The 18210-nt window shown below is 50.7% G+C and overlaps 1 protein-coding gene and 1 long non-coding RNA gene across 2 annotated transcripts in view; both read right to left on the bottom strand.

Moving 5' to 3' along the window:
- Positions 1 to 3024: 3024 nt before the first annotated feature.
- LOC133514087 (uncharacterized) lies at positions 3025 to 4205 on the bottom strand. Its single transcript, XR_009798713.1, has 3 exons — positions 3924 to 4205; positions 3724 to 3834; positions 3025 to 3575 (listed from the first exon to the last, which is right to left on the bottom strand). It is a non-coding gene; the product is annotated as an uncharacterized LOC133514087 (long non-coding RNA).
- A 90-nt stretch (positions 4206 to 4295) lies between these two features.
- The window catches only part of tbc1d16 (TBC1 domain family, member 16), a 38247-nt gene continuing 24332 nt past the window's right edge, over positions 4296 to 18210 (bottom strand). Inside the window, exons 15-18 of the mRNA XM_061846484.1 lie at positions 8909 to 8952; positions 8497 to 8562; positions 7141 to 7207; positions 4296 to 6470 (exon numbers count right to left, since the gene is read on the bottom strand). Of these exons, the coding sequence (XP_061702468.1) occupies positions 5196 to 6470; positions 7141 to 7207; positions 8497 to 8562; positions 8909 to 8952 (1452 nt within the window). The 3' untranslated portion in view covers positions 4296 to 5195. The remainder of the gene's footprint in view (positions 6471 to 7140; positions 7208 to 8496; positions 8563 to 8908; positions 8953 to 18210) is intronic.

Below are 18210 nucleotides of genomic sequence, written 5' to 3'. Positions count from 1 at the left end.
GGAAGGAAGCAGAGAGCGCGAGCCCCATTGGCTGCGTGCTTTGCAAGTTGTCCCGCAGCTCACACGTGACCTTGAAATGTGTGCGTGGCGCAAAATCGCTTCTGTCATCACCGAAAAGTGTCAAAGGGTTTTGTCGCATTTTTACATGCAAATGTAATTTAGTCTCTTATTTCAGAACTCTTCAAAACGTGTGCCGTTACCGTAATGGGCCGTGGGCCCCCTCTAGTGGTATGGAAACGAATCGTTAAATTAATTGCCAATCATGTACAACATTTAAACCAAATCTTGGGGCTGAATACAGCCTGTTTAAACTTTTTCTAGAATCCACTTTAGTCTTTTTTTTTTTTTTTTTTTTTTGGGTACTTTTCCTATTTGGAGAGTTCATTTTCATGAGCAGTTCAGTTGTTTTTAACTTTTTCCCCACAGGCCTACAATACATTTGCATTGAATCTAAAATATATATGCATACTGTTTATGTGCGATTCTTCTATTTTTCTTATGTAGCTGTATTGCTAATGTTCAAAGTGTGGATAATGTCAAAGATGAATTTACTGTTTAGAAATAAAGCATTTTAGTCGTTTTTGAGGAATCCCTGCAGATTTCAATGTCGCTAATTTAGAGAGCAAAGACTGTGAAAAGTTTGAGAATGTAAATAGTTGACATTTAGTCCAATATTTGAAATTTGCCCAGCATTTATACGGCCTTCGAAGGAGGCCCTTGAGGCCTCAAATGTTGCCAGCGCTGATGATGATGATGATGATGATAAAGGCAGACGGGGTTCACAAGACTGAGGTCACGTGACCGAGAGAGAAAACCGTTGGAAATATGCTGTACAGCACTGTTATTCAACTGAAGGCCGGTGGGCCCGATCAGGCCCACCGCATCGTTTCACACTGCGTTGTCCTCACATTTAATTATGTCCATAAATGGCAAACGTTTGTAAAATACAAAAGTTAGCCGTGACCATTTGAACCAAGTTTGAACTGGATGAAAATTGGGTCAAAATTTCTTTGGAAAAAAATAGTTTTTTTTTTTTTTCCAAACGCAGGTGCATGAAAAATTAGTTTCCAATGAAGCAAATATCTAGTTCCAGGTTTTCCCGGACAACAACGACAAATGTGACGTGTGACCAAAAAAATGAGTTTGATTCGCTTGCAAAGATGAAGACGGTGTTGGACAGTAACTCATTACTAGATGACATGAATTAATTATGTAGTTATAATCCATTACATTACTGTGAGAAAATGTACTATTAAATTTTGAGTTGCATTTGAAAATTTTCAAGGATTGCCCCTTTTAGTTACATTTGAAAAATTGTCCCCACATCGCCGCAGCCTTCTAAACGATGTATGTGATTGGTTCTCTCTGGTCATGTGCCCTTCAGCCAGAGACAAAAAAAAAAATTTTTTTTTTTTTTCCAAACGCAGGTGCATGAAAAATTAGTTTCCAATGAAGCAAATATCTAGTTCCAGGTTTTCCCGGACAACAACGACAAATGTGACGTGTGACCAAAAAAATGAGTTTGATTCGCTTGCAAAGATGAAGACGGTGTTGGACAGTAACTCATTACTAGATGACATGAATTAATTATGTAGTTATAATCCATTACATTACTGTGAGAAAATGTACTATTAAATTTTGAGTTGCATTTGAAAATTTTCAAGGATTGCCCCTTTTAGTTACATTTGAAAAATTGTCCCCACATCGCCGCAGCCTTCTAAACGATGTATGTGATTGGTTCTCTCTGGTCATGTGCCCTTCAGCCAGAGACAAAAAAAAAATGTTTTTTTTTTTTTTTGTTTTTTTTTTAAAGACCTTGAAGCGCCATCTTGTAGTGTAACTGGTTAGTAGTCTGACATTTTTGAAAGGTTCTACTCACATTTACTTAGTCAAACAAAATATTGACTTTTGAACTTTTTCAACTTTCAAATTTGGGACTTTTTGGGGGAACATTCTTACATTTGTCTAGCTGCCATATTGTGTCATTTTTGCACAATGTAAATATCAGATAAATATAACCCAAGTAAGAATTCAACACATTTCATTTGTTAGGGATAAAAAACTATTCAAAGTAACCTTGGCCTTGTGTGGAAGTAGGGGAAGGGTTAAGCTTTAGGACTCCAGTGAAGCACAAGGAGAGCCACTAACTTCAAATGGAGAAAACGTGGACTGGCGGTGAACCTTCCCAGGAGTGGCCGGCCTACAACGATTACTCCAAGAGTGTAGCAGTGACTCAACTAGGACGCCCCAGAGGAAATCGGGAAAACTTTGAAAGAACATTAGTCTCACTTAAGATCGTTGCTCACGAGACTACAGGATGAAAATGGCAGAGTTCCAAAGCGAAAAAGCACAAGTGCCCAAAAACAACACAAAGACTGGTCTTACATTTCCCCAAAACATTGGAATGACTGTTAGGACTTTTGGGAGAAGATTACATGGACCGACAAGACGGAAGTTGAAATTTTTGGGAGGTGTCTGTCTGGTGTCAATGTAGCGCAACATTACAGAAAAAGAACACCATACTGACAGTCAAAGTTGGTGGCGGTAGTTTGACGGTCTGGGGGTGCTTTTCTCCGTCAGGCCCTGGACAACTTGCTGTGATTGATTGAACCACCAATTCCGCACTTTAGCCCAAAAACCTGAAGGACAAAGTTGGACCATCACTACGTGACCTTAAGCTGAAGCGTGCTTGTGTTCCGGAGTAGGATAACAATTCAAAACAACAATTTGCAAACGGATTAAAAACAAAAAAGCAAAAAAAAAAAAAAAAGAGGCTTTTGGAGCGGCCTAGTCAACGTCCAGACTTGAATTTCAGTGGCATGACCTTGAAAAGGGCATTCACGCCTGGGAAAGTCAAACAACGTTGCAAGGAAGAGCGGGTGGACCAAAAGATGTCCGCACAGATGTGAAGAAGAAGACTTGAAAATGCTTGATTTGGGTTTTTGCTGCTGCAGGGTGGCCCCCGCTGGTGCTGGGGGGGGGGGGGGGGGGGGGCATTACTTCTTCACACAAGCCCAGGTCGCTTTCATTTCATTTTGCCAAAAGTCAACAAATTTGAGAAGCCGTTTGGCGCCACTCTACGTGACTTTGAACTCGCTCCGGCCGTGTTGAGCGGGCCAACTTGTAATTGTGAGCAAGTCCGTTTGGGCTGCCGAGCCAAAGGAGAAACGCGAGAGGCATCAACGTGAGCGTCGCCGGGAGACGATATTTTGAATTTCCGCGTCACGTCACGGTGACGAAGCTCGGCTAAAAAAAAAGACAAAAGAGGAGACAAGTCGGCAGGCGCTCAAGGGTGCCCGAGGAAAGGTTTGAAATGTCGCCGCCCCTTCCTGCCGCCGGCGACCATATTTGGCACGCCGTCCACGCCGCGACTTGTCGCAGGCGCTCAAGTCAGGAAAGGAAACGCCGCCGACCGGGTTCTAATGCAGCCCCGCGGATGTCGCGGGGATTCGTTTTCAAGCCACACGACGGGCTCCGAGTCGCTGTAGCGCCGAGATGACGTCGACCGGCGCTCGTGAGCAAGGCGGCTTCTTGCGGGGTTGCGTCCGATGGAAGGGGCGCCACCTTTTGGAACTCTGCAGGTCGCAAAATCAAAAGTGAACGTACAAATCAGAGCCGGCCCAACAATCACTTCTGTTGCTCGTTGCTTTCATGTGCTCGACTTTGAAAAGTGAAGTTATTCAGGTACTTGTTCATTGTACGATTAAATTTACTTATACTTACCATGCTCAACGTTATAGTAGCTGCTTTACTTTAACGTCGGTCATGACGGTTTGAAGTAAGGTGCGACTTGATTTCAGCAGTTTTGAAAGCCGTTGGCTTCCATTCAAGTCCCTGTGAAGTGACGCCAGAGCTGCATTTGCAACTACATCGCGTGTCAGGATAATTGCTGAAAAGGGCCAATATGCTGAAAACAGTATTACCTTAATGTGTTGGTTTTCTAGATTTTGGGGGACTTGGCACCTGTCAGCCCACGAGCTAGCGCTGCTCCCGTCTCGCTGTGGTATTTAAAAAAAAAAAACAAAAAAAAAAACGGGTGGGATACGTTCCTGCCATCTGAGGTTTCAAGCAGATATGTTTTAGTGGCTCAATCATGGCGGAATCAAGAAAGTTGCCAGACATTTTTCTTCCGACGGAAAGGCCTAGAAGCCATTTGGCATTTTGAGTTTTCACAATTGTTTTACTTGGCCGGTTTTTTTTCCTTTGGCAGGATTGTTAACAACACTCCTCTCTGTGTGCTATGTCCAAACCATTTCCTTGCACTTTCAAAAGACTTAAATAACAAGACCCACGAGTTACTCGGAACTTCTCTTGCTTTATTGTGAAACTGCGCCAACAGCAGGAAACTGAAAGACTCCCTCACCGACTTCCAGACCGTCTTTTCTAACTAACCGTGTGCAAGAAATCAAAGCAAAACAAACAAAAAAAGACGGTGAGAACCCAAATTGGCAACAGGACACATTTAAACATTTGTTCAAAGATCACGTGCAGCTTCTTCCGCGACATTCAATAAATACGCTCGTTTCATTCTGGCAGGATTTTTAGCCTTCCTCAACTGGTTTTGCATCCAGTGTGACGATCGGCGCCGTTCGTCGCCCGGCAGACTCGACTTTTGCGTTCTCGGCGGCATAAAACGAAACAGCCGGCGCTCGCGATACATTGCTGAAGCGGACGCGGAAAAGCAAATCCGGCGGGGGAATCGGCGATCCCCGACTAACGGCAGCTGAGATGGATCCTGCCTAAAACGCCGTCCGTCCGCATCGCAATTGAATTGCAAGACGGCGAAAGTGCGCCGAACAACGACGGGCGGGATGAACGTTTGGCTGCATTTGGGCGACAAACGAACGGGCAAAACGTCACTTCCACGCACGACGAAGCCACTCGCCATCCCGCACACTCCGTGAAGCCTGAGCGGGGTCCAAAGACGGCGGCAGTTTGAAGACAAGCGATGGGTGAAAATGAGAGGAAATGAAATTCTGTGAAATTGCCCTTTGACCTCGGCCCAGTTCCTGCCGAACGCCCAACAGGTCCACCTCGTCGATGCAAAATTGCGCTAAAGCTCGCGTCCGTACCGCTTGGGGGCTACGTTTCGGAGTTACAGTATAAAACAATGTAAGAAACATATTCCATTTGAATGATAAATTAGAACTTTGCATGTGTACAAAATGTCCGCCTTTTTCCACAGTCCGCAGGGGTCAGCGGCCCCCCTGGAAGGAAACGTACTCCTTGAAGGTGACCGTCACACTGTTTGTTGTCACGTCAGTGATGAGGAGATTTCCCACGAAAGGAGAGCGGCTCTTTTCGGCCGTCTGCCGCGTGTCCCGGCCGGCGGCTCCGGCTCGGGTCTGCGCGCACGTCCGCCCGTCGGCCTTCGGGCGGCTCAGATCCATGGGCTCCTCCTGGCCGTCGCACGCGCGCGTTCGGACGCCCCCGGCGCAGTGGAGGTCCACGGGCTTGTCCTGAGGCGGACTGAGCCGGACGGCGCTGGAAACGGAAACGGAAGTCAGCGAAGTCTGGGAAAGCCCGCGCCGGTCCGCGGGGTCACAGTCGCAGAGTTTCCCCTTCCGGCCGGCGGGGTAGGACGGGATCCTGATGGGGTCCGGCGGGGCGGGCGCGGCCACGGCGCCGTCGGCCGGCCAAGACGCGGGAGGCGAGCTGGCCGTCAGCCGGAGCGGCAGATCGTCGGGTAAGTCGGCCTGACCCCGGGCCACCTCCGTGTTGTACTCCTCGGCCGTGCTCGGCGAAGGCTTGAAGAAATGCCCGTCCTTGGAGGAGCACTTGTGGGTGCCCCCGCAGACCTCTTTGCCAAGGCCGTCCTCCAGCCTTTTGCTGGCGTGCGCCGGATTGTTTGCGCTCGACGATGCCCCGGGTTTGCCCTTGGTCCCGTGAACTTTATTGCCGTCCATGTACTTGCTCATGACGATAACAATTCGTCCGTTCTTGTTTTTGTTCTTGATGATCTTCATTTTGCCGCCGCCCGAAGCGGGCAGGGCGGCGTCCTTGGGGTTCGGCTTCAGAGCCCGTTCGCTCTCCGCGTCTTTTCGTACCTCCGCGGCCAGTTCTTTCACTTTGCTCAAGCAGCCCGTGTCTTTGTCCCGAAGCCACTTCTGCTGGAGCGCCAGAGGCGGGTTCCAGCCGGGGTTGGCGGGTTTGCCGGCCGCTTCCTGGACTCTGAGCACTTTCTTCAGCCCGGAAGCCTGAGCGTCGTACATAGCGGGGTCCGGCTCGTAGTGGTGGTGCTTCTTGCTGTTCAGCTGGTAGACGTACTTCTTCTTGGTGTTGGCCAGCTGCTCGACGGGCACTTCCCGGTCGCTGGGCCGGTACTGGTGGTGCTTCTTGCTGTTCAGCTGGTAGTGGTGGGGGCGGGAGCGCCGGACCGGGACGCTGTCCGACTTTGGGCCGTCTTCCGCGTCCGGGGGGGATCCCTCGAAGCCCGCGGGGACACTCGATCTCCGAGCAAACGAGGGCACCTAAAACGGCAGACGAGACACTTGAGTCCACCGCGTCGAACTGGAAAAGGTCTCCGAATGCTTGGCCGTCTCGACAAGGACTGAACCGAAAATGTGTGCAGACAACGTTTGACACGAAGGAAAGGGAGTGCCTGCCAGCTAACAAACAATATATAATAAAATCATTTTTTTTACTTCACTTTACTGAGTTTGGCCAGCATTTCAAAAGCAGCTCAGCAAAATGTGATCCGAGACCGGAGGACAAAACCCGACAAAAAAAAACCAGACGGTCTCCGATGGAAATTCGGGAGTCCCCGCGGCTACGACCCGAGATCGCGGACACGTCGCGCTTCGGCGCCGATCCACGTTTGCTTCGTAACAAGTCCTTGGAAATGAGACAGGGCGCAGCGCGACTTCGGCCATTTTGTCCTGGAGTCAAGCACTCGACAACGTGCCGATTCGCTAGCGCTAAATTTTGAAAACAAAACAAGAGACCAAACAAACAACGAGTCGGAAGCCAGACAGGATCAGCAAATGATAAACATGCGGATAAAAGCGACCCGCGAGGACCAGCCCGAAGCTCTGCGGCCTCCCGCCTCAATCTCAAGGAAAATTCAAAAAGCAGACAACGCAACAGCCAACGGAAACCTCGCCAGGCGAGCGCCTCCCCCCTCGTGCTGAGGAAAATTACCTGCAGCAGAAGATGTTTTGGTTTGGGCCCCCGTTTTCGATATCCCATCAGCTGCTCCTGCCTCTCCCTGTGGAAACACAACGACGACGATTACTTGCAGCCTCCCCGATTGGCAATTGAAAAATGACGGTCGTCCACTTTCCTGCACCTACTCAAGGTCAAACGTGGAATCGGGCTAAGCGAAGCCCCCCACGTGACCCCACTGCAAAGCATTCTGGTCCTTATTTGCATAGCTGTGCCTGATAATCATCCCAGTCTGGATTCTCATTATCCTGCAGAAATTCAATTAAGCGACGCGCCGCCTGTCTTTCAAACATCCTCCCTTCTGCCGCTTCTCCTGCACACGCGCTCAAAAGTGTAATTAGGGTCTTGAGCTTTCTTTCAAAATGGGATAAACGCATGTTAAAAAAAAAAAAAAAAAAAACTCAGGGTAGAACGCGGGCCAATCCTTTTGGCGGGACGGACTTCAAGCAAAAGTGGGAGGAGCTCGGGAAACGGCAAGGCCGCCACAAACGATGCCGACCGGGAATAAAACTCACTAATAAACAATGGAGGGGGGGGGGGGCACCTTCAAGACGTCGAGGCTGCCCCACAGGCTCATTGCAAACGCCAAAATCCCAGGATGCGATCCCTGCCCTGGCCACAGAAGATTTCCCAATTCGCAAAGCCCCCCCCCCCCCCCCACACAAGCCTCATTCTATTTTGTAGTTTAGGCAGGCCGCATTTTGCCTCCAAACCACTTGAGTGAGGCTTTATTCATCCAAGTGGGGCAGTTAAGAACGCGCAACAATTTGCAACGTTGGGCCAAAGAAATTGCCGGTGAACAGCAAACAATCCGATGGGATGTCGTGGGGGGGAAAAAAAAAAAAAAAAAAAAAAAAAAGCTTCCAACAAGCTGAGAGCAGGCAAAGCACGGCATGCGGCGCTAACATTTGCGACTGAGGCAATTTGTATGATTTCCATGCAGTCGTCGGGGGCGGAAAATTCAAAAGGCAAACCGGGCGGCGGCACGGGAGGCCGGCGGACGTTTGCAGGTCAACACGTCATTTGTGCGTGGAAAAGTGAAATAACATTTTATTTTCCGGTTGGCGCACCAAGCGGAAAACGCTTTGTTGATGTTTTTGTCCCATTGGTCAGAGAGCCTTGAATTCAACAATCTTTTTTCACGTTTTGCCCTGTCCAAGGCCACTGAAGGGATTTTCCATATTCCGGTGTAATTGGGCAATCGTATGTAAGCGTTCTTGTTCACGAAAACTTTTCCCAGGACAGCAGAGGGTCAAAGGCCACCCGAGCTGCGGGCGAGAGGCCCCGCCCCCTCGCCCATATAAGGTCACGGCGGCCACCAGAATCCCTCACCTGTACTGAAAGGCCACGAGGAGACGCGGGTCAAGGATGTTCTCTTCTGGCTCCCACGTGTTGTATCTGCGGTGCCAAAATATTTGAAGGCTCATTAGTGCAACGACGAGAAGAAAGAAGACCAAAAATCTTCCGACATCATTTTCTCACGCCGTCTGCACATTTGACAAGCAAACACGCCAAATAAGAGCAAAAAAAAAAAAGAAATCCGCTGTCTGTGTGCGCGCGGGCGGCCATTTTAGCAGCCGCGCTGTCTCTCAAATTGGTTGGCAGAGCACAAATCATTAAAAGGGGATTACATGGCCGTGGCAGCGCTGTCGCATAAATTAGTGAAGGCATCCGCGGAGGAAACACTTGCGCGCGTCGGCCTCACCAAATTCGTGCGAGCGTCAAGATGCACGTGAGCACTTACTTGGGAGACCACCCCCGCCACTTCACCAGGTACTCGAGCTTCCCCTGCGGCGACACACACACACAGAAAAAGGGAAAAAAAAAAAAAAAAACAACAACATTTTTTACCCCCCCCCCCTTTTCAGGCTTCGGACGCACCACTGCAATCCGTGCACCTTCTTTCCTCCTTTCTTTTTGTTGTCCTGCAAAACGTCGCCATGCGGGTTACCTTGCGAATCCGCTTCTTCTCGATGCCCTCCACCGCAAAGACGTGCTCCCCGGCGGCAGGGAGCTCCATTCTCGCCCAAATCCGACGACAGACAGAAGGAAGGGAGGGAGGGAGGGAGGGGGGGGAGAGAGAGAGAGAGCGAGGGACGGGGGGGGGGTTGAAAAAAAAAAAAAAAAAGGAGGAGGAGGAGGAGGAGGAGACGCGAGACAAGGCGCGCTCGCGTTCTACTTTTCCGGTGTGAATCCGAATCCGAAGCGCGCTTGGGCCGCTGCAGCTGATGTCGACGCCGCTTTGCATCGACGGCGAGCCCGCGCACGACGTCAACCGAGCCGGCCGTGCGAGAGCATGACGTCACCGGGGGGGGGGCGGAGCACCCTCTTGCTTCTGCGGCCATCCCTCCTCCTCCTCCTTCTCCTTGGTGGGGGAATTCAAATCAATCCGTCGGGCGAGTGTCACGGCGTCACGCAAGCGCCGCTCCCGAGTTTCCTTGCAGGGACCGACAAGCACAACCGCCCTCCTCTCGTATACAAAACAAAAAGCAATCAACGTCTCAAATTCAGAAATGGTGTTTTTCGCAAGTGTCGACGACGAGAAAACCAATTCTGACGCCAAGCGGCACGAAAAGGCGCAAACAGGTGCGAGGCGCACTTTGGGCGCAAACTCAAAGGAGGGTGTGTTCACTTGCGCAATACGGATTGTCCGATTGGTTTGTGCGCCCTTAAACGCGACATAAACAAACGAACAAATCCGGGAGTTGAGGAGCAATGTGTCGTTTGAGGGCAGCAACGATTGGCCGCAAAATGGGCACCAAACCGGAAAGTTGCGTTCAGGGCCAACAGGGAAAACTCGCAGGAACTTGTGGAAGTTCAAGTGCGAGTCGCTCTTTTGTCCTTCGACGTCTCCGAAGCGTCTGCAGATGACTGGGGGGGGACGGGACGGAATTGGGAGACTAAAAGCAGCATCAGACATCAGACGCGAGTTCTTCGACGTGTTGTTCGTTGGCGGCTGCGAGCAGAGCACGAGTCCATTTCTCTTCAAGTTTGTTTTTTCGGACACTCTTAACTAAACCACATTTGCCCTGAGCAGACCAGCTTTGTTCACTTCATTGATTAGATGCACTTGTTTGGGGGGAAAAGGAGCGGGGGGGGGGGGGGGCTGTTTGTTCAAAGCAAAGATCACGGTGACACAGACCGGAACTTGGAAAGTTCTGCGGTTGACGACGGGGTCCAAAACAGATCTGCACTTGCTTGGAGGCCAATCGTGAGCCTTACAATGGGACATTTTCTTCTCTCGTTTCTGTCAGGCTGGACATTTGTTGCACGCTTCCCCCCCCCCCCCCCCCCCCCCAAAAAAAAAAAAAAAATGCACCTATTTGCTCTCTGGATGGAATCTCGTCGGCGTTGACCTCGCCTTACAATGATTCCGACACCTTTGAACATTTGACTCTGGACCATCCAGAAGGAAAAAAAAAAAAATCCCGATGCGGCACCGAGGCTTGCATTTCGATCTGCTCACTGCACCCGGCGAATATAGGTCACACGCTCACGCGCACGCGCACGGGCGCGCGCACCGATTGGGAGAGCTGCGTCGGATCCTCCGGGCTCCGCCGTCGTTTCACGTGACGCGTTGCAAGACGGCAAATTGGGTTTTGCAGCTCCCACGCCACCAATTCTTCAGCGGGGCCTTGGATTTCTCCTCGAATTCCGCCTCCTCGGCAACAAAGATGTCAATTAAACACGTCGACGCGAAGTGCGGCGTTCCGTGCCTCGTTTACATTTGCGGGCGCTAAAAGTCAAACAAAAAGAGGGAGAAACGACAAGATCACGAATTCGTGAAGAAAACGAAAATATTCTCTCGCCCCAGAAGCCCCCGAAAACGAGCAAACGAAAAATACAAATAATAAAATAATTCAGCATCGGAAGGGTTAAACGCGAGCCTGCAAAGCGCAGCCAATCGCGCGCGGGCACGAGCCAGAGCTACCGTGCCTTATATGGGCATGCGCCCAAATGCGCCGTCGGACGCGCGCGCGCACCTTCTCCGCGCAAACGGACGCGCGGGCGTCTGCACGCGAGCCGCTCCCGGAAAAGGCAAATTTGCGGCCGGTTTCATCTTCTTCTTTGCCGCCGCGCGCCGCGCACACGCCCTGCCTCCCTAGCAACAGCTGAGACAACCCCCCCCAAAAAAAAAAAATGAAAATCAAATTTTCATTAAATAGGAGGTCAACGCTCGGCCTTTGAATGCACCGGCCCAGAAATCGAAGGCAGATTTTAAACAGCAAAATGTTGACGTCGTCAATTCGTGAGTTAGCCTGCACCGGATTGCAGCCGCCGAGAAATTGTGAAATTGTTTCATTGCGTTCATCCCGCGCGCCCGGGCGTGTTGCTCGGGTCCACCTTTTCCCACGTCAAAGGCAAGTGGAACACACCCTTGGACCCAATTCAGCAGCTGTTTAGTTGACTTTATGATTTGGTAGACCTGGATAGCCCATTTAAAAAGTCCACCCAAAAATTCATATTTAGGGAATGATTCACTTATTTCTTGCGATTTGCTCGCCATATATATTTTGATATGAAGGGGACGCTCAAGGTCCCCTGGAGGAAAATCGTTGCATTCGGAATCATTCCCTCTACTCTCTGCTGTGTGGGTATGCATATCCTGTATATATGTTTGGTTTTTTTTTTATTTTGCCTCAGACGGAATCGGATTTATAAAATGGAAAGACTATAAAGTGATTTTTTTTTTTTCTTAAAAGTGAAATTCTGAAATGTGTTTTTTACATTTGAAGATGATTGCAGAAAATGTGCACAACGGCACTTTATTGTGGGAATCCGGCATTCAATGCCTGGTTTTCTTCAATTTGGGGCGTGGCTAAAACGGGGGCAGTGACGCTGGCTGCATCAGAACCCGGACGGCATCAGCGGTGTCATTTCCTACCTTTGCCCACCCCGTCAATGCCTCTTTCCTACGCTGATCTGGCTGCTTTCGAGCGCCTTGTTGTCCGCCTCGAGTGCACAATGTCACAGCGAGAGGATGAACGAGTGAGGAACAAAAAGGATTTTGAAAAGTCCAACGTGACAGCGGCAATGCGCTTCGAGCGCCTCGTCGTTGCGGCGGGACATATTCCAGCCGACGGAAGCCTGAAGCAGGCTCAAGCGTGTTGTCGCGTGCGGACATCAGCAAGACGTGCGACCGTTTGGTTTTTTTTCCCCCAGCTCGTGGAAACGACGTTTGACTTGGGCGGCTTCATTTTCACCATTTTGAAGCCTAATTTTTCCAATTGTGTCCCCTTTAATGTTTTGAATTGGGCAGGATTGCTCACAAGTGTACCTGAAAAGCAGAAGAGATTTGTCTTGTCTTGCCAGGGACTTTGGCGGAAGGTCACTTGAAGTGTGTGTAGAGCACCTTTTGAAGATTGTGGGGGGCCCCTCGCGCAATTCTTTTGAATGGAGGTCTGGACTCAAGATTGGAAAAGTTATCGTTGCCGACCTTTGGTCAATTGGGACGACGGGTGGACTTTCCTCTCCAGTTTTTCACGTGTCGATTTAGTTCTTCCTTCTTGGCTAAAGTTTCGCTTTGAGCGTAAAAAGAAGCCCAAGTGAGACGCCGCCACCTCGCTGGGTGCTGTTGTTGTTGTTCCACACGTTTCTATAGAAAAAGATTCAAGAGTTGGTAAATTTTGCGCCCCAGACGCACGGCCAGGAAAGTGTGTTTTAAAAGAAAAGATTCTGGCTGAATAAATGAGTTATGGGAGGCAAATGTGGAATTGCGCACTGGCACATCTCAAAGCTGTGAAAGATTCCAGGATTTGGAAACTTTTCTCACAGCGTTCCGCGATGTTGTCAACTGGTTCTTCTCAGCAACTTTATTTTGACCTTGTTGCAACCCGCCAAGGTCAAAAAGCAACTCTTATCGGCAGCGCACAGGGTCGCACTGCCTGTTTTTGGTTTTGGGTTTTTTTTTTTTCCACCTCAACACGGCCTTGTTTTGTTTTGACAAGGTCGTCTCGGTTTTAAGGTTCGGTCAGAGGGTAGCCATGCGGCGGCGGGGGGGGGGGGGGGGGGGGGGGGGGGCGCAGTACCGCAAAGAGTGTGATTTCCACAGCACTTGTGAAGCGTTTGTAGGAATAACAATGAGATTTGAAGCGCTAGTTCCAAAGTTGCATTTGTGTGGGAGGGAGGGGGTCAGGTTATGTCACGATCTCCGCAGAAAACACCGACAGCTCGACCCTGTGACCTTTTTTTCTATTCTGCCGACAACCTCCTGGGGCGCACACACAGCTGGCGCCCCCCCGGCACCAAAATGGAACGGGGGCCCGTGCAAAGCTGGGAGGCCGCCCCCGTTTTGGCATCTGCCACCCACGGTGCCAGCTGAGGGAACGGAGATATTTGGATTGGAGGTAAAGGAAGTTCAGGGCGGTGGGGAAGAAAGGAAAAGATGATTGGTTGCTGCGCTAGAAGAATAGAGTCGATTGGGACACAATGCAAGGACGACGGGGGGGCCGGTATTAGAAAAATGTTAAGAGGGCTCTCGAGCCCGGCCCTGCTCAGCGGGCGGTCGTTAAAGGACGCCATCAGAGCGCAAGGACACACGGACGCCAGAAAGAAAGAAATTCTCAGCCGGAAGACTTCGAAGCGAGCCGGCGTCTTCGTCGGCTTTCGGGACGCCGGGCGGACGAATCGAGCTGCACCCAAAAAGCCGTCCCCGCGTTTTTGCCTCGGCTCCGCACGCAATTTGGTTCCCCGCGTACGTTTCACGATCATTTGAAGAAACGTCCACCTCTTAAATTGCCAGATTTGGTCGTGTGAGGGCAATCGCAAAGTCCGGAGGCCTCCTCGCCCCCCCCCCCCTCGGCACAATCATCACCTCTTACACCCACTCGAAGTGAGAATTTGAGAAAATCCTTCCACTTCCTCAGCTGCTCCTTCAAATCCTTCTTGAAGATTTTTGATCGCCTGAGTAAATCAACTCAGCGCTTTTGGCGGAATTGTGACGATCGCTGGTCAACAACGAAGTTCCCCGTTTGGAGCGCAACGGCTAACGGAAAGCACCGACGATGGCGTTTCTCGACACTTCGGCCTCCTCAACCGACGCTGACGGCAGCGCTACTAATGCTAGCAAGAGCCTTTGATGAAAAAAAACAGACCTTCGCAGTTCACCAACGAGATCGGGGAAAACTTCCCAGAGGAAAAATTAACTTGGGACGCACTGCCGCACGAGCTACGTTTGTGCCAAAGGGAGACGACGACAAACATTGCAAAAATCAACTGCAGGCGGAATCTGAGATGGTTCGGACCGTCGGCCAAAGTCCCCAAAATGTTCCAAACGGCAAAGCGGTTGATAAATAATTGGCTTTGGCGGCAGAGGGAGCAGAACATTCACCCAATCGAAGATGACGTTTTAAGCATTAAAAGAGTGAAATCCATAACTCAATTCAAAACGACTTAACGAGTGTTCAAATACTAGACGATGGCGACCGAAAGCCTCCACGGCACAAGTGAATTCTGGTTTCTTATTAATTAATCGCAAGGTGAATATTAAGAAGCATTCTCAAATTTTGTGTGAGCCAGCTGAAGTACTTTTGGTTTTTCAGTTTCCTTTGCCCAGCCAATCACTTTGAGGCCCCAGCTGGCTATTTTTCCAATCTTAACGTTTGCGATCCCAGGGGGGCGGGGCTCCCCACAAACGACGACTTCAATGCTTCGCTTCAGAGTGCGACAACGACAAAACTTTGGATGAGACGTTCGGGGGCCCAGCGCTAGCCGGGAAAAAGGGGTGGGGGCCATTCGGCGCAAATTCCTCCTCCGGTGCCGTTGCAGCGAGGCGACAGGTCCGCTCCGGGGGCCGCTCGTCCGCCAGGGCGGGCTCCCCTTCTCTTTTCCTCCAACACGAAACCCGCCCCCGCGCCCCCACCCTCAGCCTGCCGTCGTGCGGGGTTCATCCAGCGTGCGCTGAAGCACCCGCTGATCCCCGGCAGAAATGGGGAGGGAGCGCCGGACTTCGAGGGGGCCGGCGGGGCGCCAGGGACGGCGATTCCGTCAGAACGGACACTCGTCAATACCGCGTCGAGCAGAGCGCTGACGGGCGAGGCCGCCTTTGGCGTCGAGACAACGGGAACGTCCCCCCCAAAAAAACGAGCCGAGATGGACAGATCCTCCTTTTTGTCTCCGAGGGGAAAAAAGAACACAATCCCGGCTGGATGTGTTGTCGCGGCCACCTCGGGCAAACGTGAGCTCGGGTTCACGTCGGCCTCCCCCGACGCCGTCCGTCTAATGACGAGTGACGCGGGCCCTTTTCCCGGGAGCCCCCCTTCTTCCTCCCCTTCGTGATCGTTCGCCGCCTCCTAATTGCATTTTCATCTACGCGGAGGCCCCGGGACGGGGAAGCGTTTTATTCCTCGCTTCCTGTTCCTCCCTCGCAGCGCATTCGCCGCTTTGCGCTAAACGGGAAGCAAGGAAGATGGCGACGAAACATTTCCATTTGTAGCTGGGATCAGCTGCGGCACTCTCCGCCACCCTTGTGAGGATAAGCGGCTGAGAGAACGGAATGGAATCAGTGCACATACTGTCGTATCTGCGTCATGAAGGGATGCGGCCAAGTCGTGAGCTGGAGCAGGCTCGTCTGCGTCCGAGCATCTGGGTTTGAGTGTTGTTGTCTCAACGTCGAAGTAAGTTTTGAAAGATGCGATCTGGGGGGAAAAAACGTGGCGCTAGCCATGATCCCTGTGGTACGCCACTTTGGATGATGTAGCTCCGCGAGGATACATTTCCCAGATAAGTGAGAAAATTGGGTGCCGCTCAGAAATGGACTATCAGAGCCCGCTTTGCTTTCCTGCGATGGACGGCAAGCGGCTGGCGCGGACGGACGTTCCCGAAAAATCCGAGCCGGCGGCCGTCTTTCCATCAAAAACGTAATAAGAGCGCCGGTGGACGGCCAGCTTGCAGATGAACTACCTTTAATGCGCTCGTCAATCTATATGGAAATTCATCCTCTTTTTTTATTTATTCGCAATTGACTTTGTGCTGGGAGAACATAAAGGAGTCGCTCGCGCCTACGAGGGCGAGCGCAAGGATAAAGCCGCGCAGATTTGGATTCAATTTACAAAGATAATCGAGCCGCGCCGTGCGACGGTTCTCGTTGTTTGCTGGGGGGGGGGGGGGTGACAATCGCTCCCCCCCAAAAAAAAGAAAAAGAAAAAAAGCCTTACGCGGCAGTTTTGACTTTGCGGCTCAACGTTATCTTTAGTTTTCACGCTGGGGAAATTCACGTTTCCAAGCGAAATTGGAGTCTCTCTTTGATGAAATTCCTTTTCTTCATTTCTTCCCAGCAGTCCGTCCGTCCGTCCGTCCGTCCTTGTCTTTTCGTAGCTTTTCTCTTGGTAGCTGTTGCTCCTGAGAACACTTTGGCCTGTCGTCCAATCAGATTTTGGGCATCTTTGTGTTGCCGCGCCAACCTAATCTGCCCGGGGCCTTCCCGATCGGCGGCATTTCTCAGCAAGATGCGCAAAAGTGGCTTGCGATCATACATTTACATTTACGTTGCATTCAAGGTTCCTGTTGTCGTGCTTGCACTTCCAAGGTCAAGCAGTACACGGAAGTACGTTCATGCTGACGAATTGAAAAGTGTGCAAATGTTTCAAATACTCGCGGTAAGACGGAGAAGCAAAAAGAAAAAAGCCTGCTTGAGCAAAAGCTTAGCCTTAGCTTATCTTCTTCTTCTTCTTCTTTTTCTCCCCCCCACCCACGCCCGTTTTGTTTCCATTCAATGTTTTTCGGCCGCCATGGATTTTCATAATTGCAAAATCAATACGCAGGGCCATCCGAAAGCCGGCACGCGGCATCGCCAAGGACGGCTTCAAAAATGGGAGTCCGGCGTACTCCGGCGACGTAAAATCTGCAATGGAAATTTCCGTTCACTCACGTGCGAAAGAAAGGAGTTGCTGGTTCAAAGACGTGGAAACGTGCCCTGGGCAAATACCGCAGCCTCCTTTGGGACCGGGAGGCATGAAATCGCCCAATCGGATTGGACACTTGCAGTTGAGTGATCTTGTCGCCGTAAACTGAGTCAACAATTCAAAATGGAAACGCGAGCTTATACACAATTTGAAATTGAAGACATCATTTTTTATAAATGGGACCGGTTGGGGCTCAAGCCCTGAACCCCCCCCCGGTGCGATCGATGGCCCCCACGCGGGACCAAATTGGTCTCGTTTACTTGACAAACTTCCATTTAGGTCTTTTTGCCCCGCACAAAACGCGTATCGGCCCATCTTGGGGCAACGTCGTCTTTTCAGCGTTGGAAGCGCACCATCTGAGTCACGGGACATAAAAAGTGACAGCAATCAGCCCCTTTGGTGGTGGTGGTGGTGGTTTTTGCCAATAGCACGTCAACACCAAACGCAAGCGCGCATGACAGACTTGGTTTTCGAAGGCTGACTCTGGCGAAAAATGTCCTTCTTCGGTCTACAAGATCGTTCAAATCAAGCTCTTAAATTTCAGGCATCAAAAAGGAATGAATTAGTTCAACGTGCAGGACACTTTGTTTGATATAATAAACAAAAACATGGCCATGAAAGCCAGAACCAGAAACGTAGTTTAACAAAAGAGTTAGCTTCAGCTAATGTTAGCTGGCCTTAAACGCAAAACGGATTTTTTCGACGTGCGACACCTTCGTACAATTTTGCACCAAGGACGCCAAATTTGTTGCACAAAAATCTCTGCGGTGGGAGCGGGGCAGGGCAAGTAGCGCCCCAGCGTGATTACATATTGAATACAGAGTCAAACGCAAGAGCGATTCTCGCTCAGTTGGCCGTCGCGTCGACTTTCTGGCATACGTTGGCCATTCTTTTGATGTTGGGCTCCGTGAACTCTGCCTAGCAACAAGTGACATCGATGTTAACGTTTGCAGCCTTTGGGCTGCCGACGGAGTCTTGACGTGTCGCTTCATCAGCAAAGATTCTTTTGGGCTCTCAGACGTTTGAAGAGACAAGAAGGTCGATTCCAGAGCGTACTGCGGTTGGGCCCCCACCACCGCCGTTTGAAATTGAAACCATTGGTTTGACACCCCCCCCCCCCCCCTCCGCCCTTTCCCTCTCCAAA

This window comes from Syngnathoides biaculeatus, chromosome 16 (assembly GCF_019802595.1).
Source record: "Syngnathoides biaculeatus isolate LvHL_M chromosome 16, ASM1980259v1, whole genome shotgun sequence".
Taxonomy (NCBI): Eukaryota; Metazoa; Chordata; class Actinopteri; order Syngnathiformes; family Syngnathidae; genus Syngnathoides; species Syngnathoides biaculeatus.
The sequence above is the reverse complement of the archived record's forward strand: the minus strand, read 5'-3'. Positions and strand labels throughout refer to the sequence as shown.